Source organism: Oryza sativa, chromosome 3, assembly GCF_034140825.1.
Source record: "Oryza sativa Japonica Group chromosome 3, ASM3414082v1".
NCBI classification, from domain to species: Eukaryota; Viridiplantae; Streptophyta; class Magnoliopsida; order Poales; family Poaceae; genus Oryza; species Oryza sativa.
Window position 1 is genome coordinate 8,076,876 of NC_089037.1, and position 26,877 is coordinate 8,103,752.

General features: G+C 41.4%; 3 protein-coding genes and 1 non-coding gene across 7 annotated transcripts; 3 read left to right on the forward strand and 1 right to left on the reverse strand.

Moving 5' to 3' along the window:
* Positions 1-12,704: 12,704 nt before the first annotated feature.
* On the forward strand, positions 12,705-14,522 carry LOC112938366 (uncharacterized). The gene is made up of 4 exons (XR_010740125.1): positions 12,705-13,053; positions 13,631-13,816; positions 13,931-14,049; positions 14,245-14,522. It is a non-coding gene; the product is annotated as an uncharacterized protein (transcript).
* A 431-nt stretch (positions 14,523-14,953) lies between these two features.
* Positions 14,954-17,818, forward strand: LOC136351176 (uncharacterized). The gene is made up of 8 exons (XM_026024263.2): positions 14,954-15,051; positions 15,129-15,288; positions 15,368-15,486; positions 15,608-16,028; positions 16,227-16,450; positions 17,256-17,366; positions 17,449-17,581; positions 17,652-17,818. Exons 1-8 carry the CDS (start codon positions 14,986-14,988, stop codon positions 17,816-17,818), a joined length of 1,401 nt encoding a protein of 466 aa, XP_025880048.2. The 5' UTR covers positions 14,954-14,985.
* Positions 17,819-17,831: 13 nt separating this feature from the next.
* LOC107278545 (protein argonaute 12-like) lies at positions 17,832-20,112 on the forward strand. Its single transcript, XM_015777723.3, has 9 exons — positions 17,832-17,964; positions 18,056-18,165; positions 18,248-18,310; positions 18,383-18,446; positions 18,529-18,601; positions 18,705-18,760; positions 18,853-18,947; positions 19,042-19,076; positions 19,842-20,112. Exons 1-9 carry the CDS (start codon positions 17,836-17,838, stop codon positions 19,916-19,918), a joined length of 702 nt encoding a protein of 233 aa, XP_015633209.1. The 5' UTR covers positions 17,832-17,835; the 3' UTR covers positions 19,919-20,112.
* Positions 20,113-20,149: 37 nt separating this feature from the next.
* On the reverse strand, positions 20,150-25,713 carry LOC4332274 (long chain base biosynthesis protein 1a-like). Of its 4 annotated transcripts, NR_184450.1 has the most exons (15): positions 25,517-25,710; positions 24,660-24,822; positions 24,484-24,578; positions 24,283-24,374; positions 23,200-23,293; positions 23,054-23,126; positions 22,836-22,968; positions 22,250-22,424; positions 21,965-22,105; positions 21,694-21,789; positions 21,466-21,607; positions 21,054-21,181; positions 20,813-20,968; positions 20,438-20,716; positions 20,150-20,346 (listed from the first exon to the last, which is right to left on the reverse strand). NR_184450.1 is itself a non-coding variant. In NM_001417450.1 (14 exons), exons 2-14 carry the CDS (start codon positions 24,769-24,771, stop codon positions 20,666-20,668), a joined length of 1,488 nt encoding a protein of 495 aa, NP_001404379.1. In that variant the 5' UTR covers positions 24,772-24,822; positions 25,517-25,710; the 3' UTR covers positions 20,541-20,665. The 4 variants fall into 4 exon arrangements, 3 of the variants coding, with proteins under 3 accessions (NP_001404378.1, XP_066164227.1, NP_001404379.1); NM_001417450.1 differs by lacking the exon at positions 20,150-20,346 and having other exon boundaries at positions 20,541-20,716; NM_001417449.1 differs by having other exon boundaries at positions 20,162-20,968.
* Between the last annotated feature and the right edge of the window lie 1,164 nt (positions 25,714-26,877).

Here is a 26,877-nt window from a genome sequence, read left to right on the forward strand (position 1 = left end):
ATCTGGTTAGCTTTTGTACCTCCTTGAGTCTTGTAGGCGACTTCATATTCTCGATTGCCTTGATCTTCTCGGGGTTTGCTTCTATTCCTCTGCCAGAGACAAGGAATCCGAGCAGCTTGCCCGATGGTACTCCGAACGTGCACTTCTCAGGATTGAGCATGAGGCGATATCGTCGGAGGTTGTCGAACGTTTCCCGCAGATCGTCAATCAATGAGTCGCCTGTCTTGGTTTTGACAACGATGTCGTCGACATAAGCCTCGACATTGTTGCCAAGCTGGTTGCTAAGTGCACCCTGGACCGTGCGCTGGAAAGTATCCCCAGCTGTTATCAGTCCGAACGGCATCTTAACATAGCAAAATACCCCGAACGGCATGATGAATGCTGTCTTCTCTTCGTCCTCTTTTGCCATGCTGATTTGGTGATAGCTAGAGTAAGCGTCGAGGAAGCTCAATAACTCGCAACCGGCTGTTGAATCCACCAATTGGTCTATTCGAGGAAGTGGAAAGTGATCCTTGGGGCACGCCTTGTTGAGGTCGGTGAAGTCGACACACATTCTCCATTTTCCGTTGGCCTTCCGCACCATGACTGGATTGGCTAGCCACTCTGGATGAAGTACTTCTCTGATGAAGCCAGCTTTGAGAAGTTTGTCGAGCTCTTCTCGTATGGCTTGTTTCCGGTCTGGTGCAAATCTCCGCAGTCTTTACTTTACTGGCTTGGCATCGGGTCGCACCATGAGTTTGTGCTCAATCATCTCCCTGGGGACCCCCGGCATGTCGGACGGCTGCCAAGCGAACACGTCGGCATTGTCGCGGAGGAAGGTGATGAGCGCAAGTTCCTATTTCTCGTTTAGTGTCGCCCCGATCTTGACGGTCTTGTCGGGGTTGGCACTGGAGAGTGGAACAATCTTGATGGCGCCGTCTGGTTTCGGCGTCTTGTTTGTCTTGGTCACTTTCTTGGGTGGCTCAGTCGTGGCGGGTGGGCTGGGCGTTTGCTCGACTATGTCGAGGCTTCGCTTGTCGCATTGCACCGCTAGCTTTGCGTTCCCTTGAATAGTGATTGTTCCCTTCGGTCCCGGCATCTTAAGCACTTGATATGCGTAGTGAGATGCGGCCATGAACTTTGCAAGTGCAGTTCTCCCGATGATGGCGTTGTAAGCTATATCGAATTCAGCAACATCAAAGGTGATATGTTCTGTGTGGAAGTTGTTGGCTTGGCCGAAAGTCACGGGCAACGTAATCTTGCCCAAAGGTCTGGACGATGATTGGGGAGTAATTCCATGGAAGAGTTGATCAGTTGGTATCAACTCGTTTTGCGGAATTCCCATCGCGTCCAAAGTGTTGGCGAAAAGAAGATTGATTGAGCTACCACCGTCAATGAGAACTCGCGCTACCTTGATGTTCCGAATAGTGGGTTCGACCACGATCAGATATCGTCCTGGGATAACGACGGTCTTGGGGTGGTCTTCTTTCCGAGAACTCTATCTTCTGCTCAGACCACTTCATCTTGGGTGTAGCCCCCTGCCATGTCGAGCAGACTTCATGTTCCACTTTCTTGTATTCTCGCTTGGAGGAGTACGTTGTGGAACCGCCGAAGATGTGTGAGACGTGGAGGTCGAAGTCTGGATACGCTGAGTCCGGTTCGTGAGGAGCTGTCTCTTCGTTCGTCTCGACAACGTGTACTCACTTGCCTTTTTCAAATGCCATGTGCTTCTCGAGCGACTTTTTGAAAACAAGGCAATCTTCCAGAGAATGTCTGTCCGTCTTGTGTATAGGGCACCATGATTTCTTTGTGTCGCTGCTTTGTGGGTCTATGCGTTTGGGAGGGTTCGCGTATTCTGCTGCGAGGACTTCCGCTTGAGCTTTCCTTTTCCCGTTTTTGCGATTTTTCTTCTTGCTTGACTCAGATGTGTCCGTGGCTGGTTTCTTCTCTCCCCCGGTCTTCGGCCTATCGTTCTTGCGTCTTAGCGCATCATCAGCGTGGGCGCATCGCTCAACGATCTCGAATAATCTCCGAGTGGTTGTGATGCGTCTTGTCGCCAACTCCTGGGTAGTGTAGCGATCTCTGACACCGGATTTGAAGGCGCGAATTACAGAAGCGTCGGTGATTTCAGGAATTGTGTTTCTGCACTCGTTGAAATGTCGAACATATTCCCTCAATGATTCACCCGAATTCTGTGTCAACGCGTGTAGGTCGTCTTCGATCGCGTGGCGCTTGTATGTTCCTTGGAAATTGACGATGAATTGTTGCCACAGGTCTGCCCACGAAGAGATTGAGTAGGGAGGAAGATGCATCAGCCATGAACATGCAGAACCCTTCAACGCGGTTGGTAAATAGTTCGCTAACGCGTTGTCGTCTGCTCCGGCAGCATAGAGTACTGTGGAGTAGACTTGAAGGAACTCCTCTGGGTCGGTGCTCCCATCATACTTTTCTATTGCTCCGGGTCGGAATCTTTCAGGCCATCGGACATCACGTAGGGAACGACCGAAAGCCCTACACCCAGCGTTGGGGGTGGTGGGTTGCCGGTGGTCGTGTGTCCTTGTGGATGTCTGTCTGACGATGAGGAGGACGCGGATGATGACGATGACGATGGGTCGCTTGGTTCCGGCATACGATTACGAGGATGATGGCCTGGATCTCAGGAATCCTGTCGTCGTCTTCCGCTGTTGTCTCGGCGCCGATCTCCATCATCATCGTCGATACGGCGGCGGCCATGACCAGTATTGTCTAGCACCCGTCGTTCGCGATTGTTGTGATTGTGGTGGTTGTTGTGGTCCCGGTCCTCGTTTGAGCGGTCTCCTCGATTTCCGTTATCATGGCGCCATGAAGAGACATGACGCCGAGAGCGATTCACGTTGTCTCGTGTGCGTCGTGCTTCCCAGCGGCCGTTGATTTGATCTCGAAGATCGCCAGTGCCGCGAGGAGAAGGGGTAGCTTGTTGAGGTGATTCCCTCCGTTCCGGATCTTCACCATTGGCCTCGCTAGTTGGTGGCTGCTCCTGGTGTGCTGCGGTAGCGGCTTCTTCAAACGCGTTGCTGAGGTTAGTCACCGATTCCCGTAGTCGTTCTGTCCAACGCTCGAGGTCAACGTTCAGAACAGGATCGTAAGGAGTTTCCCTCAGTATCGCTTGAACGGCCCTGATGTGCTGGGCTGGAGTAGTCGATTGATTCCCCGCTTCTGTGTTGGCGTGCGCTGACGTGCCGATGTCATCGATAGCCAATACCTCCCGCGGCGCACTCGTTGTCGATGACCCATAGTCCTCGAGGAGATGTAAGACCGATGGTTCGTGAGGATCGATATCGATTACCCCAACGAATCGATCTGAAGTTGGAGTCGCTCCTTGTTCCTTGCCGTTATCCCTGATGGGGACGTATGACTTAGGACACTGAGCTTTCATGGCACTGAGAAAGACTTTGCAGCTCGAGAGGTCGTGATTCTTTGTCTTGTGAATAGGACAATAGACATCCCGAGTTGGAGAAGTACGCTGAATTCCACGTTCTTTGCAGGCGCGAATTTCAGCACGGACGTTGAGGAAAACCCATCAATCTTGCAGAGTGTGTTTCTTGGTTTTGTGGATAGGACACCAAGACCTTGTGGCTTCGGAAGTCATCTTTGTTGGCTCATGGTTCATGTCGGAAGGACAAGGTTTGGCCATATCAGAATCCTTCTTGAGCTTGGATGCCATCGATATTCCGTTCTCCGTCTCGATGGGAGGATTTTTCGACATGGAATCGCCTTGGTTTGTAGCCACTGCGTTCTCGTCTCCGGTCATTGGAGGACCGGTTGAGATCGGCGTCGTGGTGTAAACCGGGAAGACGATTTCGCCGACTTGAGTCCATACCAGCATTGTTGAAGCAGGGAGTACTTGGCTGAGGCTGGTGCTAACGTTGTTGTCGACGAAGCTAGATGACATAGTAGTAGAACCTTGAGTACCAAAGCCCCCTACCTGGCGCGCCACTGTCGACGGATGATACCCGTAGACCGGATATAGAGGGTATTGGGGTACGTTGGTACAAGGATCTACGTAGTACGACATCAAGCAAACAAAAGACAAGAATTATACTGGTTCAGGCCCCTTGATAGGTAATAGCCCTAATCCAGTTGATGTGGGATTATATGGTAGAAAACACAGGTTACAAAGAGAATAAGGGAACTTGTCGGATCCGGCGAGATTGTAGTCGAGTTGATTCGACTAGCTCTCGATGACTTGGCTCCTCATAAGCTCCGGCTTCGTAGGCTGTGGAGGTTGTGTTGGCTCTGAGATTCGATGTCTAAACCCCCCGGGGGGCCCTTTTATATCGCAGATGAGGAGGTCTCCTCATAGAACTCGGAGGTATCAGACCCTATACGATACGCCAACGACCCAGTTCTGCCCGAGTAGGATTCTTCCCATCTATAGATTCCATGAAAGGTTTCCTTAGAATATACATGAAATATCCGCCTGCGCGTGGGTATGCCATATCGATATGTAATGTATATCGAAGGGCAAAGGATATGCCTAAGCCGTAACCCTGACAGTAAGTGACATAACATGGCTTCAAATTTCAAGTCTCGGAGTATTTGACAGCTCTGCTTCTAAATTCTGCAGATAAAAAAACCACTCTGTATTGAAGCATACAACCAGTGGTATTATTATTAAAATTTATATAAAAAAGTAGAAATGTTGACTATTATTTTAGAAAGAAAAATAACACGCTACATCTTTTTGTTGATTTGAGAAGTTCAGTTCGAGAGGTTTTTATATCCCGATAAATATCCATTACCTTATTCGCTACGATTTGTATTCGCTCTGTTTTTATATTCTATAATATTTGATTCCGTTTTTATATCCGGGGCTTCCGATTCGATTATGATTTCGAGAAAAATATGGAAACGAAAACGATAGTGTTGGTTTCCGTCTGAAACGACAGTGAATCAAGAATAAAAATATAGGGTGAGCTCATAGTATATGTCAATAGAACAAAAATAAAATACATATCGTTGTGCAAGTTAAATTTAGTGCATACATGATCAAATAGGAAAGGAAAAAGTCTATTTACTCTCTTGACTATGGCCTTAGACGAAATAACCCCTAACATTTAATTTGATTTACTTAACCCCTGGTTCTCAAATCCTGATACTATTCACGTTTCCAACATAATGCAAACCACTTTGTTGATGTGGCACATGGGCTAGTGAAAAATGACGTCATCTTCTTAACCTAGTGAAACATGATCTCCAAAATATCCTCTGATCTCTAGCAACTACAGCTTGTCCCTATGCAGGTATGACATCCAGATTTGAGAACCCAGAGGTTAATAAGTGAACCAATTAAACGTTAGGGGGTTATTTGTTCCAAGGCCCATACTTAGGGGGAATAAAATGTATACTTTCCGATAGGAAAGGAAACACATAAAAAACAACGGAGTGCCTTGACAAGGCAATATGGATGGAAAAAGAAAACAGTAACAGAGGCACTGCTCTTTATGCAAACTATAACAACGACTAATTGTAACTGATGAGCGAAGCCACGGCTGAATTGCTCGAAAAGTAATTATAAGTAATATAGCTTACTTGTTCATCGCACATTTACCAATAAATAAAAAACCTACAGCACATAAGGCTCAATCTACCTGAGTGAAAGGTTAATCTCACAACATTAGGAGAATGCGCCACGTCATACAAACATTATTAGCCGTCCGATACTAACAATGAAACTTTGCAAATGGTAAAAACAAAGTGCTTGCATCTTCGTGAGACCTCCAAACTTTCAGGAGAAGCTTGGCAATTCACCGTGAGAACCCCGATCTGAGAAGCCCAAGAAAGAAACGTTCAAGAGGTGAGGGAAAGAAGAAAAATAAAGAATTTTTAAAAAATAATTAAAAATCTACTTTAAATTATCTGGACTCAAATAAGTATAATACATTGAAAAAAATATTCAACGATTATGCAACTGTTTGTTCTTCATGATTGGTGTCTTTTATTTCTATAATTTTATTTGAACTGCACTCATTCCGAGCGTTAGGCTGTAATAATTGGTTGTAACTCGTTGAATAAAGTCCAAGATATTATATTACATTATCTAAAACAAATTCTAATGAACACTCTATAATGTTGATAATTTTCGATGGAATACAATGAGAAAAGGGCGAGTATGAGATTAGCATTTATGCTAGCTCTTAAGTCTAGATCAATAAGAGGGTAATGCAATAGAGATGCCAGGAAAATGATGGCTCAAGCTGCAGTGAACAAGATGGTTATCCATACTCCAATTTTAAAGTCAAGTATATATTTTTAACAAGTTATTATAGAATGGTTAGAGTCGAGTGAATACGCCACTTCATGAACTAGCTTTTTCTCATGGATGATAAATCCCCTCGTCGGTAGACAAAAGAGTAGAAACTAGAAAGGAATAGAGTGACTCATTGTGTCATTCACCACAGGTCCACAGTGCATAAGACCAGCAACAAAGTATATCAGCAGACAACGACCTCCTGCGCTGCATGTTGGCTCGCTCGGCGCCATTAGGGGTGGGCAATTTCCCCGTTGGGGCCTGGGATCCGGCGGGGACCCGCCCCTACGGGGACGGGGGCGGGGGAGAATTCTCTTCCGCGGGTGAGTGGGGACGGGGCCCCGCAAACTTCCGAGGATGAGGACGGGGATCGGAATTAACCCGCGGGTGACTCGGAGGGGCCGCCCTGGATGTGAGTTACTACTTCTCTAAAAGTAGCTCATTGCAATAATGTAGATCTAACAAACCCATTCAAAATTGACATATGAAAGCTCAACACCCTAGTTCCCCTCAACCATAATCCCTTTCTTTCTTCAACCAACCCACACAATTGGGGGCTATTGAAATTTTATCATAATATTATTTAGAGTATTGCAATATTTTTACAAAGTATTAGCTCCATCCGGGTGATGCGGGGCCCTGGTCACCCACCGGGTCCCCTGTGGGGGCGGGAACGGGTGATGTTTTTCACCTGACTTTCTTTGCGGGGACGGGGCCAGGATACCCGCATGAGGGCGGGGGCGGGGGCATTCCGACCCAACCCAGCCCCGCCCCGTTGCCACCCCTAGGCGCCACGGTGGCCTGCCCCCTGGCGGCCCATGCCATCGCGGTGTTACATGGCAGGCTGTTGCTGCACCGATGCAACTGTTCCCTCCCAGCTCCCGCAGTCGCCCATCCCCGTCGACGGCCGAGCAAGCCGTTCAACCCTCCCACCCGTAAATCATATGGGATCGCTAGGCCGGACCTAATACTATAAACAAGATGGTGTGGGCTTACTATATTAAATTGATGAATTGGACCATGTAATGTGTACCGCTTCGCCTTTCTTCCCCCAATCGCAGTCACTCGACACACTCCTGTTCATCTTCCTCAAGCAGCCAATGCATGTTTATCTATCCTCGGCTGCTGCTATGAGACATGCTTAAGTCTAATGAAGCCTACTTTACTCCTATCATAACTGGATGGTATGGTTAGGCCGATCAATTTGGCTACTACTAACAATCTCATGAAATGTCGACGTATAACGAGGCTTCAGGTAACATCGCCCGATGAACTATGGTTAGACTCGGCTAAAAAAAGATAATGCAAATAATGACATCAATTTTGCTTAATAATAAAGCATCATATTTTTAACTGGTTGTGTTCACTTTTTTTCTCACTATGCAATATATGATGTTTACCTCTTATCTGTATGCAAGTATATTGGTATCTTCCCTAATTCCATCTTATTTATTTTTTTCCTTTTTCTTATGTGTTAACTTGGATTAATATTTTTGTTATAATTAAATAGATAATAAGTTGTTTTTCGATTTTTCTCATATACAACAAGTATGGAACATTGTATGATTTTCAAATTATATTATATAAGTGTATGGAATATAATGTGTAAGATTAAAAAACTTAGTATAAGATTTGACGTTTTCTTGAAAACGTGGCACCATAAGTATAGGTAGTCTCATAAATATTGGCTATCCATATAAGAGGACTACCATAAAAATAATATAGTCAAACCATTTCTCAACTAAACTTGTCAACAGAACTTCGAGAGAAGGTAAGAAAATGAGGAGGTTAGTTACCAATCCCACACAAGGGAAAATATTGCTCACACGCATTGTATGACATATACTCCCATTAATCAATAATTTACTAATATTATTAAATTTCACAACGTTTAATGAAAATTTGTTCTTTTGTGACAATGTGGTGCGAGACTAAAACTTGAACACCATATTCTTCTGTTGTTTCTTATTCTTTATTGTTGATAATAATATAGCTGGAACCAGCCACTAGCACTTCACCTGAATACTAGCAGCTAGTTCATGTCTATGTGCTCTATATTATTTATGGTTTTAAATGAGTTAGTACTAATAATTGTACTTAATGATGATATTGTATGCATAGAAGTAGTATTTTAGAACTTGAGATATATTTTTTCTAAACATAATTTAGAATACTCCGAGGAATTATAATGTAGAGCATATTATATTTAATGATACATATATTCATTTTTTATGGATAATTTAAATATTGACATTTGTTATAAATCCAATGATCGAAGTATACTATAAATATTGTATAAGTGACTTTCACTATTTACTAATTACATGTTGTTAGTTTTTGTCTATACTAGTTTCTTTCTATAACAGACTTTGACGATGGGTTGTGTTTTTAGAATTTTTTAAATGCGTTTCTTTAAAGGGATGGAGCTATATTTTAAAGCGAGTTTGATTGTTTAGAAGTAAAGAATACGAATGTGCGTTTTTTTTCCATTATGGTTGATTTTTTAGAGAAATTTTCCATTATTTTAGTTTTTCTTAAAAAATGGTACTTACTATGAAAATTCCTTATTATATTTTTAGTATATTGTCTATATAATATTCTTATGAAAAAAGAAAATAAAAAATCGAACTATGGAATCAACCGTGCATATTATATAATATCCCATTATAGTTACATCATCCCATAAAATTATTCAATTAAGGAAAAGTAATTAGAAGTATTCTCTGCAGATGCAATAAAACTTCCATCATAGCGAAATTAATATCACTAATACTAAAATTATGATTTTTTTTGAAATTATAAATATAAATTCATAAATATTAAAAATTTTATTCTCATTAGGATGTTATATTGCGAAAAAACATTTTAAGAATGTTAGGAGTGATTACACTGCACTTATACCTCATAATTGGTATTATTAATAAGACCGATAATACATATGTACCCATTATTAGCATAAGACAAGAGTAAACCATGTTTGTTCTAATAAAAACTCTTAATGGTTTGCTAATATTGAGGATATTAGTATAAAAAATTTCAGTTTATGGATGTTTTGTAAATTGGTTTTTATTTATTTAATTAATTATAATATGAAATCTAAACTTTGACTGCTTTTAATCTAAACATTATCTTGTGTGAGAACTCATTATAAAACTAAGGCAGATAAAACGACGTTTGAATTGGTTTATATATTTTTGGAATTTAGGATGTAACTAAAATGGGGTGTTGTTATCTCCGGCCCAGTCTTCCGGAAGTGCTCATAGGGGTAGGGTGTGCGTGTGTGCGTTCATAAGGGTGAGTGTGCGCACGTTGTGAGCGCCTGTGTTTGTACTGTGTTTCTCAAAAAAAAATGTCGAAGATAGATTTTATTAACATAAAATTTGCTCCACTTAGAATTCCAGCACTGTCAAACTATTGTTTTACTCGTGTTATAGCCCGAGTATAATATATACTATGTCACATTGCATGGACATATATAACTGAAATGAAACGTTATTATCTCCTTAAATGTCCACAATAAATTTTATTAACCTAAAACTTGCTTCACTTAGAATTCCAACACTGCTAAATTATTGTTTTACTCTTGTCATAGCCTAAGGCTAACATGTACTCAGCCAAAATACATCGACATATATAACTGAAATGAAACGTTTTTATCTCCTCAAATTTCTAAGATAGATTTTATTAACCTGAAGCTTGCTCCACTTAGAATTCCAGCACTATGAAATTATTATTTTACTCTTGTTATAGCTTGAGGCTAACATGTATTCTGTCAAATTACATGGACGCGGACTCCACGAGAAATATCATATCTTGCCGTGGTCAACATCACACAAAGAATAAGCTTCAAATGTGTATGTCCGGTATCTCTATTCTCGCCCCTGTTCGTTTCTGTGAAGTAAATCTGGAGGTTAAATTCCCGTCAAAAAAATCTGGAGGTTAAAACACGACAAGAGGATATGACAAATGTTAATAATGCATCAAATAATCCAAATGGCATGTAGCCTAACCCCAAGAATGTTTTTAGAACACGATGCTTTACATATGTCTAGAACACGAATCATTAAAATAACGTCTATCCATGTCAACCATGAAACAAAACGAGGCAACAATCACATGATAGGATCCTTATAGCCACACGCCACCACTAATTTGCAAGATCGTGATGGAAACCGGTGTAAATATGCAGGGAGTGGAGAGTTCCTAACGGTTTGACGAAGTGAATCGAACTATACATGGTCAAGTTGAGGAAGCTCACCAGACAGAGAGGTAGGTGGTGGTGGAACCATGGAAGAATTTAGTGTTGGGCCTTGTTGGGACGCAAGTCCCTAGATCCATCCGCTAGATCCCAAGCACCTTACTTCACTAGCTCTGTGATAGTTTGGTATACATGTCATTTTGGAGAAATAAGATAACTAGATAGAAGTACTGCTTTGTTCGCTTGGATGCCTTTTAATCTAGTCTTATTTGCTATGATATGGCCCAATTGAAAATATTTTAGCTATTGTTATGGGCTGAGACCTCATGATTGGGGAATGGTGTGAAATTAACGAGTAAGACAATGTGGTTTTCATTGTTAATTACTTATCAACAAATTCATATGAATGATCTGATTTTTGTTTGATGGTCAGTGGTGCTTGAAATTAATAAAGATGAAGATTAAGTTGACACACGTAAAACAAGAAAGCTATTAGCACATGATTTATTAATTTTTAATTATTACAAATTTGACAAATAGATATATTTGATATTTTAAAGCAACTTCTATATAAAAAGTTTTCGTACGAAATGCACTGTTTAGTCGTTTGAAAAGCATGCTAATGAAAACCGGGGTAAAATCTAAATATTAATTAGAAAAGTGAGTTTATTTCAAACATAGCGATATATACTTGGTTCACTTATCTATACATTTAGTTCCCACCTTTGACACTTTATTTTCATTCTAGTTTTGTCACTGGGTGGAACTTGGCCTTGGCGGCTGACAGCTTCACCCAAAACCCACTCGCCTGACTAACGGGATGCCTGCCAAAGCCAATAAAATGATTAAGAAGAATGAATAAACCAAACCAGCCAATGGAGAGGAGGGTTCATGCGAGGCACTCGCTGGAAGGCCTGTTTGGAAAAACGTGAGACTTAAGGCTTGTTTGGAAGGCCTGTAATTGGCCCAATGCTAGTGTAAAACACAAGACCGTAAAATCTTTTCCGTGTAGGCTAAAAAGCCCGTTTGGACGGGCTGTAAATCATAAAACATTAGGACTAAGTTCACCAGTAGTCCCTCAACTTTACCCGAGTCTGTCTGAGGTCCCCTAACCACGATACCAGAAATATGTACCCCTAAACCATGTAAAACCATTCAAAAAAAAAAGGTCCCGAGGTAGTATAGAAGTCTGGTTTCGCTGACGTGGCATCTTACTCAGCAAAAAATATAAAATAAATATATGGGGGCCTATATGTATGTGAGAGAAATTGGTATGGGACCCACATCTCTCCTTTCTTTTTCTTTTTCTCTTCTCTTCTCTTGTTGATTCTCTCGAGCAGTCGAGCGGGCGCAGCGACGGAGGGGGGGAGAGGCAGCCGACGGTGGAGCGGGGGCAGCGGCGGATGGAGAGGGGGAGAGATGCGGCCGACACGATGGTGGCTACTGTCGGTGACTAGAACGGAGGGGGCTCCAACGTCGATGACCGCTGCTTCGAGGAGGAGGCGCGGGGAGTTTAGATGAAGGAGATGGGGAGGTTGGCGATCATGGCGGGGATGCCGGCAAGCATGAGTGGAGAGGGAGGCGACGAGGAGGTTAGCGAGCGCTCGGAGAGGGAGGAGGTGGGCGCCACGCCGCACCTCTCCCTCGCGCTGCGCCGCGTTGCGCGCCACTCCTCTCCTCTCTCTTGTCATAGCGCCGTGCGCCGCTCCTTTCCCCTACCGCTGCACCGCATGCCACTCCTCTCCTCTCCCCCGCCGCCGGCCGCGTGCCGCTCTTCTCTGCCGCCAAGCTCACCGTCGCGCCACCCGCCTCTCTCCCCCTCTCTCGCTGCCACCCCCGCTCCGTCGCCAGCAACCTCTCCCCCATCTGCCATCACGCCCGCTCGACTACTTGAGAGAATCAACGACAGAAGAGAAGAGAAAAAAAAAGAAAAGTGAAATGTGGGGCCCACACCATTTTCTCTCACTTACATGTGGGCCCCACATATCAATTTTATTATTTTCCTGACTAGGATGTCACGTCAACGAAACCAGGCATCTATACTGTCCCGGGACCTTTTTTTTTTACGATTTTACATAGTTTAGAAGTATACATTTCTGGTATTGCAGTTAGGGGACCTTATACAGACTTGACGTAAAGTTGAGGGATGGCCGGTGAACTTATTCCAAAACTTTACAGCCGTTTTAGCATGTAAATTAACCGCAGATGGGGCACAAATTTTTATCCGTCCGATATCGAACCTCGCAGCCTCGACTGCCGTCGAGCCCGCTACTCCGTGACGCTCCGTGCTCTGCCCCGCCGCCACCGCACACCACTCTCCGCTTCGTTTCGTTGTTGCCGCTGAGTCGCCACGTCTGCGCCGCCCCATCGCCGGCGCCGCCGCGATCCGTTCCGCAACCATCTCTACTACTCTGCGCCACTTATGCAAACCGGCCTCGATCCTCACCACCATCTGCTGCACCAGCGTCGGTTCACGCCGGGTCCGTTGTCTACCCACCTTCGCTATCCATAAGGGAAGGAAGAGCTGATACAAGCGGAGAGGGAATCTAGGGCGAGAACGATCTGCGCCGTCGCCTCATACTCACCGGTCCATACTCTGCCTCCGACCCTTTATCTCTCGTCCCAGCTTCTCCTTTCTCTGTACATTCAGCCCACATCATTGGCTCATTGCTTCAACACCCTGCGAGAGATTCGGCTTGCCTAGGCTCCGTATCGATATGGCTTTGTGATTCAGATTTGGGTCTATTCATCTTTTTCCCCTTCGCCATGTTCGTTCTGTTTCAGAGTTCGTTTTTGTTGCAATGACTAGCCAGATAGATGTCTTACCCTTACCAAATACCCAAACGGCCTGAAAATTTTTGACTGTATGAATCCTCGGTGTTCCCAAGAATAAAAGTGAAAATATTTTACAGGTGAAAAAAAAACTGTATTCCCAAGAAAATCTTCCTTCAAGAACTGTTGGTAAAAGGAAATGTGCGAATGAAAATTCATTTGCAGCTGGAAAATTTCTGTTGTCTCAGCAATAGTTTCAAGAAAAATCTAGGTCGCTGCTCGGTGAACCCGTCGATTTGTTCAGCTTAAGGAAAGAAAACGATAAGTGACAGAACATGGCTTCAAATTTCAAGTCTTGCAATATCTGACAGTTCTACTTCTAACTTGTGCAGATAAAAAAAGTACTCCTGTATCGAAGCAGCCAACAGTCATCCGAGCAGCAGATGCCGTTCTTATTTTCTTGGGCTTAGGTGAGGCGCAGTTGTTCTGCAAAGAGGAATTAATGGTTTAATTAACACCAGCTCAAAATTCCAAGTGGATCGGCCTGACTTGGTTTAAGCTGAATTTGAGCCCATGAGGTAATCAAAGTTTGGGCCAAACATGAACTTTTTGGCCCAAAAACTTGTCGCCGTTTGGGCTATTACCTTTTTTAGAGTATGTGGGCTAATACTCCTTACCATATTCCGTTGCAGTCGATTCCATTCCATACATCAACACAAGTCGAAAACCCTTCAGGAGCATCGGTTGGATACGCGCCGCACGCAGCCCTACAGCCTGCTGTCGCCTCCCGGAGCACTCCTCCTGGTCCCTGGTAAATTAACTAGGTTTAATTCCTCCATGCCTCTGATCTCGTATTTCTTATTAATCGATTTATCATTATCATTAGCTCTAACTAATTCGGATTTCGTTGCATCCTCGTGATATATTCATGCTGTTTTTCGTTTTGCGTTCGTTTGAGCAAGATAGATTATAGATGGATAAACGTCTCCTACTCTCTCATGATCAGGCTATCTGGAGGCAGGATTAGGAGCACAGGCCATGGATGAGAAAGACGGCAACAATGGCCGATGCAATTTCAGTACGGAAGATCCTGGGGAGGACAAAGCCTTCGCTGCCTCGCTTGTAGATCAAGATCAGGATCCGGATCCTACTGATGCTGCCCTACTGGATAATGAGTGTTCCAGAGTTGTAGATCAAGATCCTCCTCCTGATGCTGCTGCCCTCCTGTATGATGAGTGTTCTGCAGCGTATGGTGCTCATGTAGCCAAGAAGAACAAATCCGAGGCAAGTCATCTTGCTGGCCGACCAAAATAAAACACTACTTTTGAATGCTACTACTACTGTTTCAGGATGTGTCCTGTATACAAAATAGTGGTCTGATTCCATTTAGTGACGCTTAATTCTTGTACATGAACTTGGTACTTGCAGTGCATGCGGGTGTCGGACTTGCTATGAAAATAGATTTGCCGTTGGAACTTCAAAGTTATAATCTAGTATACCATCATGCAAGCTCCATTAGCTTATGAATGATTTCAAATAAGACCTTGACCACATAAGATGTTCTCTTGTCACTTCTGCTTGAACACTTAGCATGTCATCTTCTTTGTGACGACTCGTACTGTTATGCGACTCTCCTTACCTTCTGTACTACATATATATTAGAGAGCATTCTCACATTTATATTTTTTTTCCATGTTAGGTCAAAGGAGCAAACGTGGAAAACTGGGCATGTGTAAATTTTTCTTTAATGGGTACTACAGAAACACAGAAATTTGCATCTGAGCTCAAAAAAGCGTGTGTGGCCATTGGGATGGTAAATCCGTCCACTCTTTCCTGGGCACCATTACTTTGGCAACATGTGACACATCTGACATTGACTTTACATAATAGGATTTGAAGTCTGTTCATGCAGTGTTCGTAGACTTGAACTCTCCCAATAAACTAGAAAGTACTTTGCATGATGTGCAAGAACTGTTTGGCGGACAAGGAGTGGAAGTAAACCAGATAAACCTTCTAATTGTAATTCTTCCAGAATTCAGACGTTCTGATGGTATGGAAGTTATGATTTGCATCAACCGCACCTTTATATTCTTTTTTTTTTGTTGACAGTTGCATGCGATGTTTTGCAGCGAAAGTCAAAGATATCTGTAAGAACCTTGGATTCTTATATCAATGTTGTTTGCCTGAGCATGCTAGGACACCCAGCAAGCTATACCTGAACAATGTTGCTCACAATATTCGTTCCAAGGTTTCTCTCTCATTCTGTTTGATGTGTTATTGTTCTTTTTTCCTTTTGCACAACTCTCATGCTAGAGTTTCTTAATCATGTTGCTGAGGGCAAAACACTTTTTTGTTCTTGTGAGGAGAAGAGGGTAAATGGCGACTCTGAGAAAGTCTATGGTTCTGATGAGATGAGAGAAGATAGTGAGTCAGATCTAAGTGATTTGGAAGATATGGGAGATGCTGACTCAGACATCATTTACTTGGAAGCATTCCCTACATCAGATGAAGAGATGGATGATGATGATGATTATGGTGATGATGATGAATATGTACCAGTATCTCCTGATGAAGAGATGGATGATGATGGTTCCGTGCAGCAGATGAGAGAGAATGATGAATTATGTAAACAGCTCCAGCGGCTGGAAGAGAATGGACATGAACAGGCCGCCAATAGCGCAGAAGGCTGCCTCAAAACCTACAAGGAAATAGAGACTCATACAGCGTTAGCAGGAAGTACTTATTCTGAGTTAAGTGAACCGCCTTCATTTGAAGCCTTCCTGTGCCCTGGTAAAACTCAGTTTCTGGTCTAGTCCAAAGTTAATCAATCTACCCTAGGCCAGCAGCTTGTTCTTAACTCTTTTGTATCTCCCAGTCTAGTCCATTCACCTTTCTTAATAATTTCGTGTGGCATTCGTTGTGCCCTTTTTATTTTGCGTTGATTGTCCTTTCTTGTTTATGCTTTCTTGCTTCTTCCTCTGTCTCCAGGGGAACGCGAGCACATTCTCAAGACAGGATGGGAAACACAACATCCATACAAGAAGCCTAGCGGCGTGTCTTGGGATGAGTACTCTAAGGTGTTTGACACCAATGGCTACTACAAACTCAGCAACATGCCTGTGGAGGATAAGGACTTGGTTGCTGCAGAATGTAACACTCCTGAAGTGAGGCGATGGGAAAATCACATCAGTCATGACTATGATGAGCTGCAGGTATTGCTAGTTATTTAGTACTTCCTTCACTCATAAGGTTGTTTTAGAAATTAACACTGTCAAAAGATTTCTGTTCTTGTAGATCTATTAGACCTAATGGACCTTTCGATAACAATTTTTACTATAGAGATATGTGCATACCATTTTCATGCTATCAATCTGAATATTGAAAAGGACATTGACAACTGAAGTTTGGAAAATCTTTTTTGATCACCACCTCAGCCTAGCAACTGTTGTAAATTTGCTACTTTACTTGATTGATGCCATGATATTGTGGTTGAATCAGTGTGTTCTTCTGTTTCGGAATTGTATATATTTGGTTTGTCGATTCACCTTCTTTCTTCAATGTTCAAATAATGCCGCGAGGACAAATATTTTGCTGATGATGTTCTAAGTATCATCAAACAAAATGTCATGCATACTCAAATCAAATTATGCATCATATAGTCCTCGGATGAGATGTGCACTATACCAGCTTGTGTGTTACAACTCTTGTATGATAGTTAATGTTGCGTGCTTGATGCGAGTTTGCAAGTCTTCCAACACAAAACAATATGAGAACCACATAATCGGAAAGTTGTGTTCAAAACCAGGGATCTGATAGTCTGAATATAATATTTACCTTGAACAGTTGACAAACATGATTGGGGCAACCTAAGAACATACTTGGCTGATGGATTCTTGGTATAGTTTTAACGTTTGGGGTTTTTGGTATTTTCACTGCTATGCAACTCTCTTTATCTCTCGTCATGATTCATAATATCTTTATAGAATCATTCTCAAACAGGCATTTGTTCCCTTTTAGGTCGAACGTGGAATTGTGAGACGTTGGGCATGTGTAAATTTTTCACCTAAGCGTAAACATGCAGCGCGGGTTGTCAGTGACATTATAGGAAAGTGTATAGACATGGGAATGGTAAAGCCCTGCATACTTTCCTTGAACAAGGCATTCTACTAATCATGTACCACACATCTGACTTAATATCTTTGTATGATAGGAATTTGGTACATTACCAAAAATGGATGTCGATGTACCCCTTACTTCCCTTCATATACGACGTACTTTGCTGGATGTGCCCAAAAAGATAGACATTCTAATTGTGATTATGGCAGATGATAGAAGTTATGATGGTATGGAAGTTAGTTGTGTCAGGTTCACTGTTGATTTTCTTTTTTGACAGTTGCATATGATATATTGCAGGGGAAATTGAAGAGATGTGTGAGAGCCTTAGAATTGTTTATGTTTTCTGTTTACCCTGCCTAAGCAAACGGAATCTGAAGAGAGTTGCACGCCAAATACAATTGAAGGTCATTTCTCTTTGGTCTCATTTTGTTTGTTATAGTGTTATCATGTTTTTGGTTTATTAATCAGGTTGTAAAGAGTTATGTACGTCGTCAGCGACTGCACTTACCCCTTGTGTCAGAAGTCCCAACGATTTTTTGGTGCTCACACGATACACTATGATCTTGGAGAGGATTCAGAGGCAGGAGTGGATTCAGAGGGCATTGCATCTGTATGTCTCTTCTGTAACTACCATCTCCTGGATTTGCGTTTTGTTGTTACACAATCCAATTGGCATCATATTTTTTGTTGGAGTCATGTAGGTGGCGGCTTCATTGGACTGGCCAAAATTCAGAAAGTATCATACATTAATTTCACATCAACCTCATAATGGCATCATAAATCTCCATTCTAGACGTGGTGGCATGATGACGTAATTCTGTGTTCTACATAATCTGTAGCTCACCGTCACTTTGATCCATTTGGTGTACTAACATTTTTCATTTTTTTTCCAGCAAGTTCTTTCGGTCCTTCTACAAAATGATAAAAGAAAGACCCAAGAGGATAATCTTCTACAGGTAGTAATACTTGTATTCCTTGATTAGTGTGATACTATTAGATATATGCTAACAGTGCAACATCTTGCACAGAGGTGGATTAATGGAAGGTGAGATGGAGCGCATTTGCCTGCAAGAAATAGATGCTATTAAACAGGTAGGAATACAATATGATTTGCCTTCCTGTATCTTGGTTTGACTTGCTCATTTTGATGGTTTTGTGCTTCTTCCCTTGAAAGGCTTGTGCCTATTCCTACAAAGAAGATCAACCATCACTGACATATGTGGTCGTGGTGCCTACTGCATCAATTGGTTAGTGTGTTTGCTGATTCTGCTTGTAGTATTTCCTTTTTACCGAGTGAGGTGAATACACATACATGCTACTTGGCTTTGGTGACTGGGTATTGTTTCATAGGAACTGAGGCTGACACCGCTAAGTATAAGTTCTTTTGCCGCCATACTACTCATAAGGTACATTTTAGTTTGGTGAATCTGCAAATATACTCATAAGGAGTTGTCTATCCTTGAAAAAAATATATTGAGCTAGTATTGGTTGACTGTAGTCAACCTCCCGCGTGGTCCGCTACCACGTTGTCCATGACGACAACAACTTTCTAGCTGGTGAACTTCAGTCTCTAACCTTGAAGCTTTTCACCTTGTAAGTTTCACAGCTCTACTTTTGGATTGCTTTGCTGTGATCAACTATCAGTAGGCACTTCTGACCATATTTGCAAATGCATGTTCATACCCAGCCGTCATCGTCGGGAATACCCAAAGATAGATGCAGGTGAGTCCTTTTATACTACCTATCAATCAATTATTCTTCTTTCTTGTGTCTGTGTTTTCTTTAAAAAAAAAGGTGTGGGGGTTCCGTGTTGTCGAAAGGGTAGGGGGTATTCTGGATTTTGGAAAGGAAAGAAATGCTGCTCCAATTGGTTGATGAGCACAAGGGGCAGGGCATGTCCTTTTTTGTGATTTATTTTTTACGAGTAACCGAACAATGAGGGCATGTCCTTTTTTGTGATTTGTGTGGGAGCATACATTTTGCGCTAGTAAACACTACTATCCAAAGTATAATATTTTTTTTGTTGTTTGACCAAGTTTATAGAAGAAACGATAATATTTGTGATATCAAATGAGCATCATTTGTAGTTTACTTATTTGACATGGTCGATGTATTCTTTCTACAAATTTGATCAAACTTAGGATACCCCTCCTTTTCCAATTGATCATCGTACAATTGTTTTAGGTTATTCTGAAATGATCATCATACTAGTATTCATTTTTTAAGTCTATTCATTATTTGTGCATGGAAGTAATGGACATGTGATGTCTTGTTTGTTATTGGGTAGAACATAGTGAGGATGGCTCATATGAGTTTGTTACCTCAGTAAACGTAGTTTTTCTTGGTCTTGTTGCACTCATGTAATATAATGATAATTGGGAATGGAGGGAGTACTTCCTAGAAATGCTTATATTGTATGTTCTGCTTATGCCTTGCACATCGGATCACTTATGTTTTATTACTCACTGCTTATTCCATTCTATCTAGTTGTACCGGCCTACTACGCAGAGCGTGCTGCATTCAAAGCTTATCGCGCAGAGTGTGCTGCATCCAAAGCTTCTTAAGAAGAGCAAAGCGAGATGAGAATGTTGCTACTCTAGCAAAAATTAATCAGATGTTTATCTAACTTATTAAGATGTCTGGTGTATTTTGAACTCAAAAACGAGTGTGCATATGGTAACCTGTTACCGCTGTTGATCAGACGTGTTATGGCGCTTGTTTTTGTTAATAGTTCAATGCTGCGGGTTTTGAAATTGCATGTAGTATTGGTCTTTTTTAAGACAGAACAATCCTTGTACATTTTCAAATTTAATATTTATATATATCATGATTTGAATGGAAGTACTATCTCCATTCCAAAATATAGCAATATTTTTTCTATGTATTTGGATATAACATTGTCCTAATAGCTTGAAGTAGTTATATTTTTTTGTGCTGAACATGGACGCGTTGCACGTGCTCCGGTTGTCCGGCACAAATCCATCGTCTCCGCCTGTGGTGTTCGATAGGCAGCGCTTTCAGTTTGGTTAATATGGCTGCTCAGGTTGGATTTGCAAGGAAGGAGCGATTGGGTAAGATGAAACCTGGAAACGATTTGTGCCGATTTGAGAATTTGGGGTCTTTTCGCCATTTGCGCAACCAATCTACACTAAAAAAAAGAATATAAATCCACCAGAAAGTGATGAATTGAAGCCAAAATGATAAAAGTGATGAATAGAGGACAAAATTAAAGATATAGAATGAATTCTACCGGGAAACCACTACCAGAAGACCGAACGATACATAACACACCTAATTTCACTGTTCTACGTCTATTTTTCGAAGTGTTTGCAAGTATGAGCGGCAACGGGAATCATCGGAACCTACAAATGTACAGGTTATGTACATTAACCAAACATGCACACAGAGATTAGTGCACAGCTCGTAGAGAAAGGGGATCAGATGTAATCTGACAGAACTGATGCTGAGACCCGCTTCAAGGATGAGGACACTTTGGAGATGTCTGAATCGGTGTGGCCGGCTGACATGAAGAGGCGTATTCCGACGGGAAGTTTGCACCTATCCAAAGGTGACCGCTTTGACGCCACGATAAAAACTGAATCTTCCTTCAATACCTGTTGGAAATAGGATGCTGTAAATATATGCAAGTGAAAGTTCATTTGCAGCTGGAAAGGTTCTGTTGTGTCGACATGGACTTACCCTCTCAGCAATAGTTTCAAGAAGATCTATATCGGTGTTTGATGAACCCGTCGATTTCTTCAGTTTGAGGAAAACGATAGGTGACAGAACATGGCTGGAAATTTCAAGTCCTGGAGTACCTGACAGTTCTGCAGATAAAAAACATCGAAGGCATCAAGGTGATCAGCAGGCACCAGTAACGACATATTATGCCTGAACAAATTCAACTATTGAATCCCATAATGTGTTTCACAATTTCAATGCAGCTGTTTTGAAACTACCACTAATGGGAAAAATACATGATAAAAGTGATGCCACAACATTACATGCTAGGTATTAAAGCATTAAAAACTTTACATCTACATTAATCACATTAAAAAGTAAGTAAATGTTGGTCAAATAAGTATATAAATAACAAGATAATCTTCTTAACCTTTATGCAGGAAAGAAATGTTGCTCCTCAGGTCTGCAAGAACTGACGGGTTCCCCTCCAGGTAGCTGACAGCAGAAACCGCAGCGCTGGCAAGATAAGGTGGCAGAGAAGCCGAGAAAACATAGCCAGAACTGCTTAGACGCTGCAAAAGCACAATAACTTAATAGGTCAAGATATTTAACAACATTCTATTGCAATTGATTTTCCGTCAATCTAGAGTTGCATTACCTGATGATCAACAACTCTAACACTTCCTGTACAAAAGCCACCATCAGTAGCTAATGCATTCCCCATTCCAGCAGTGATAATATCAATTTTGTCAATCTGCACATGCAAGAAAATGTAAGAAATAAGATGTGCCAATATATCCAATTAAAATGGTCAGTAACACAATTTTCATAAATTAACAGGTGTCTACCAGGACTCCATGGATTATACCTATTCTTTTTAATCTTCTACTTTGGTGCGATGAGAGAACAAAAATGTCAGGGGTACTCACTGGAACTCCATAATGTTCAGCAAGGCCTCGTCCAGACTGGCCAAGCACACCAAAAGAATGGCTTTCCTCCAGAATAACACGGAATCGATATTTCTCCTTCAATCTGACAATCTCATCCAAGGGAGCAATTTGACCAGAATTCTGCAATCGTCACAGTAAGAGAGGATATATCCAAAGTCATATGTTTAAACGATTTCATGATTTTCTAGGTCGTAAAAATTCATGAGAAAAATGAGAAAAAACCATACTCATGTCCAATCAGAGTTATCATAAAAGGCACCACACCTGGTAGATAGATTCTACAACAATGTATCGTCTGATCTTTTCTGCTCGTTTATTTCCACGTGTAAGTTTTTCCAAAGTGTTTGCAAGTGAAGCCATATCATTGTGTTTAAAATAAACAACAGTGCTTCTTGACAGATGAAGACCATTTTGCACTGCCCAGTGCACACCTTCATCACTGCAATGCATATAGAAAACTTGCTTAGGTTCAAACATGAAAAATCAAGAAAAGAAAAGTGCTACCTAGTAAAAGAACTATCCAGGTATGGAGCTAATTGCATGAGGAAGAATAACAACTAAAGAATAGATACATGTAAGAGGTGACAACTTTGAAGATCACAAGGCAGACATATACACTACTTTCTAAAGGGTTTGTGCAGGATTTTCATTCTTTTTTTTTGGTTGGGGGGGGAGGGGGGGGGCAAGGAAGCAGTTTTCATTTGATTTCTTTCTTACAAAAGGCAGGTATATAAAAAATGTGAATAACTAAAACATTTATATAAGCTGTTGTACTGAAAAAAAAAGAGAGGACAAACTCTATATGTGCCGGTATTGTTCATATTACTATGTGGGCAAAAGGTTAACTTACGCAACTATGATGTCTCCTTTCTTACAAAAGGCAGGTATCACACTAAATATTGTAGAAATCCCATATGAATACAGAATTGAGTCTGGAGTTCCAAGAAACTTCGCTATTTTTGCCTCACAGTCAAGGTGGACATCTGCAAGTGTTCCACAATGAAAAGATAAGTTTCTCTTCCATATTTGCAACACAGATCAGTGGTGGCAAAAAGAGAGTATACAAACCAATTGTTCCATAAAAGCCACGTGGACCACAAGAACCAACACCATATTTCTCCAGTGAACCAACACAAGAATCCTGCAATTCACCCATGTCAAATATCCTGGAAGAAGTGTCAAAATAACTCCTAAATAATAGAGTTTTGGCTTACAATAATCTTCTCATTGCCAATCAAACCAAGATAATTTGCTGATGCAAAGTTTATAACTTCTTTCCCATCAATGGTTGTATGTGGAGCAGCAGCACTGTAGCAAGAAACGTAATAGTGTTAAGACCCCCAAAACTCAGGAGAAAAAACATGCAATGCCCAAGAATTGCAGGTATTCTGCAAACATAAACATTCTCAATTCCAGCATTACACATCCATAAACAAGGACTCATCAAACAGATGATATATCATGCATTGCAATATCTGAGGGAAGGGCAACAAAATGAATATTCTACGAGTGAGAGTTATTTGAGATTGGCCACGCTATGTTAGGGATGCTGGAAGTTACTCCTAAATTTGTATTATTCAGAAAGCTGCTGTCCATTATTAGTGCAACGCAAGCACATAAATGGAGTATTGTTGATAACTGGATAAAGATACAAGATTATAACAGATGGAGGACAACTTTTATAACAAAATACTAGCAAGATGCATTTGGCAGCATGTATTAAGTCATTTGATGTTCTTATTAACGTCGTAAAAAGAAGAGGAAAAATGTTTGAGAAGATACTGCAAGTTACAGAAAGCAGATGGCGATTGCGAATCAACTATAATAACTTCAAGAAAAGTTAGTCTGCCTAAAGAATAGAAGATTGTAAGCATTTGGAAAGCAAGGGATACATGATACTTCAAGTGATTCATGATGCCCTGTATTCGTCTAAAATTTGACCAGATTTGTGGCATGCAAATCATCTTTTTGCATGCAGTATTTGTCAAGAATAAAGGTTCAAGTCAATATTGCCTTCCCACATGCTGCACTGCCTAGTTAAGTTAACCAATGCTTGAGCTTACAACTGCCCCAATCCTGTCATGCTTTCTCTCATAGTTTATCTAGTAACTCACTACTTATGAAATAATATAGAGGAATACTGAAAACGAATTATTTCCTGCAAGGAGCTTTAAGAAACTACCTTCAGAACAGACACTATCAAACATAAAAACTTCCTTAAAGTAAGAAAAAAGAACTCCCATATGGTGCATCAACTACCGTTTAAACTTTAATTAGAATGTAACCATCATACAAACCTTTCCAACATTGGTGTGTCAATTCGGGCCCCATCCTTGATCGGAGGACACAGAGGTTCTGGCTCCCATTCATCACATAGCTCGTCAATCTCCTGCAAAGATCAAAATGCTAACTTTCACCAACAAGTTCTGGAAAGCAATGACCAAAACCAATACTCTAACACAAAGTAACAGCGAGGAACAGGCAGAAGATAACTTTACCTTTTCACTGAGTGGCTTCTTGGGCGGTTTGTAGCTCTTCCTAGAAAGCTGAAACACTATGACCGCTATAAGGAGCCCTTCAACAACCAGGTGCCCTGAAAAATGGAATGTTACCGAATGTCGATCGCCCTTATCACATCACAAGTTCCTCATTGATGTGGACGTAAGAGGCTTACCATCGATATGAACCCCAAAGACAACTGCGCGGGCAAAAGGGGCATTGAATGCAGCTGAGACACGAGCAAGCACCGCTGCGGTGGCATTCACTATTGGCAATGCCATGTCCATGTCCTAATGCAGCTTTTCGTAACACGGAATGGAAACTTTAGCGCCTCAAATCTGCCAAAAAAGGCAATGGGCTGCTCATCAATCAACCAGATCGGCTGCAGAGCAGAATCAATGTTGAAATTCATATAAGAGTAAATTTTACTTTGGGCCACCTTTTACTACTGGTGTTTTGCTTTGGACCACCCTTTAACTAATATTTTCACTTTGAACCGGAAAATCTTACCTTTGTGTCACTTTGGAGCACACTCAAATCTTTTATCTATCTACATCAAACTTGTCATCTGTCAAATAAATTGCCAGGTATAAAGCGGTGGGAATTCACTGATGAATCGGAGCCGGCGTACTCGAAATCGTTCATATGCTTGAGAAGAGAGTTAGGGTAGTCCAAAATGCAACAAAGGTAAGATTATCTGATCCAAAGTGAATACGTTGATTAAAGGGTGGTCGAAAGCAAAACACCGGTAATAAAAAGTGGTCCAAAATGAAATTTATACTCCTTAAGGTCAAGGATTGAACTATAGACACGGAATGTAATCCTCAGGTCCAGGGGCGAACGATACGTGCGCCACGGCGGTTGATACTACTACTCTACTAGTAAAACTAAGGCTACTAAGAAGACAAGGTGAAAACCTAGCTTCCAGATCTAGAAGAGAAGATAAGGTTACTGCAAAATTCGAGAGAAGGCGTGGGTAGAACGGGATGGATGGGGAAAGAGAGAGGATGTGAGGTCGGCACGGGTGCTCACCGGAGCCGGAAGGGAAGCGGGGAGCAGGACGACAGCACCCGGTCACCGCTGCTCGTGGAACGGATGGAGATCGGCGCGGCGCGGCGGGCGAACCAGCGAGGAGGAGACGTTGGGGATCGACTTGGGCGCAAAACGAGTCAAAGAGGGGAGAAGAGTATGCGGCGGCCTTGCGACGGCCAGCGCAAGCCGGATGTGACAAGTCAAGAGAGAAGAGACCCAATCCGTTATGCTTGCACGTTGCTTTGTTGTTTGGCTTTCCAAATCACGTTTTCGATCTGCTAAAGGGCCGTTTGGCACGACCTTAGACTCTAGCTTCATCTCTACTCAAGTTAAAACCAAACCAAACGATTAAACGATTTTAGTTCCACCTTAAAAAATGAAACTGGCTAAAATGCTCTCACAATATAAATTAGAGATGTGAAACTATGTTTATGTTTAGTCTATTTCAGACCTAATTTTTAAAGTTAAATTTAAAAGTTGGTGTTCTATTAAACGGGTAAGTCTATGGCTTTCCAAATCATATTTTTATCTATTAAGTCTGGGAGTGACCGAAATAAACCGAAGTAGCACAATTTATATATGTTATTTGGTGGTCACTTATGAAAGACGATATATAGCCTAAAATAGCGCAATTAATAAATCATTTGTCAATTTAATTTAATCCGAGACGCTTTTTAAGTGAATATATAAGAAGACTGCGAAGAACCTATGTTACTTATTTGGTTTTCAGTGATGTATGTAGATATTATAAAATGATATAAATAGTTCTACAAATATCTGTCACGACAATTGGACCAGGTGGTGCATGAGTTTTTTTTTATCCAGAGCATAGGTGGCGGTCTAATCTAGCCACTAAGATATATATTTCTATCAAACTTTTATACTTGGGAGATATTTCTAGTCGTTTCTTTCATATATTTTTTTGGCCTTGTGCATTATATGCAGAGGTCGGGGATCACTCAGTTAGATTTTATTCTCTTGATGTAATGTTATTAACTAAGTTTAAATAAAGCTTACATTATTTAAAAATATATATGTTTTTATAAAAATTAAAGTGTGATAATTATTATCAATCTGATGGTTATAACACATTATAAATATTGTTTAAGTACTTTTTACCGTCTACATTTATATGTTTGTTTAGACGATTTAAAATTGCCGATGAGTTATAATAAGTCAACTTGTAATTTATATATAACTAGCAAATTGTTTGTGCGTTACTACGGTTTATAAAAGAACAATGATACGATTGAAGACCTTTTGCTAACCTTGTGCACAGTGTAGGAAGAACATTAGGAATTTTCAGAGTTGCAACAAGTGCCAAACCCTAAGTTGACACCCTTGCTTGTGGAATTCAAGTT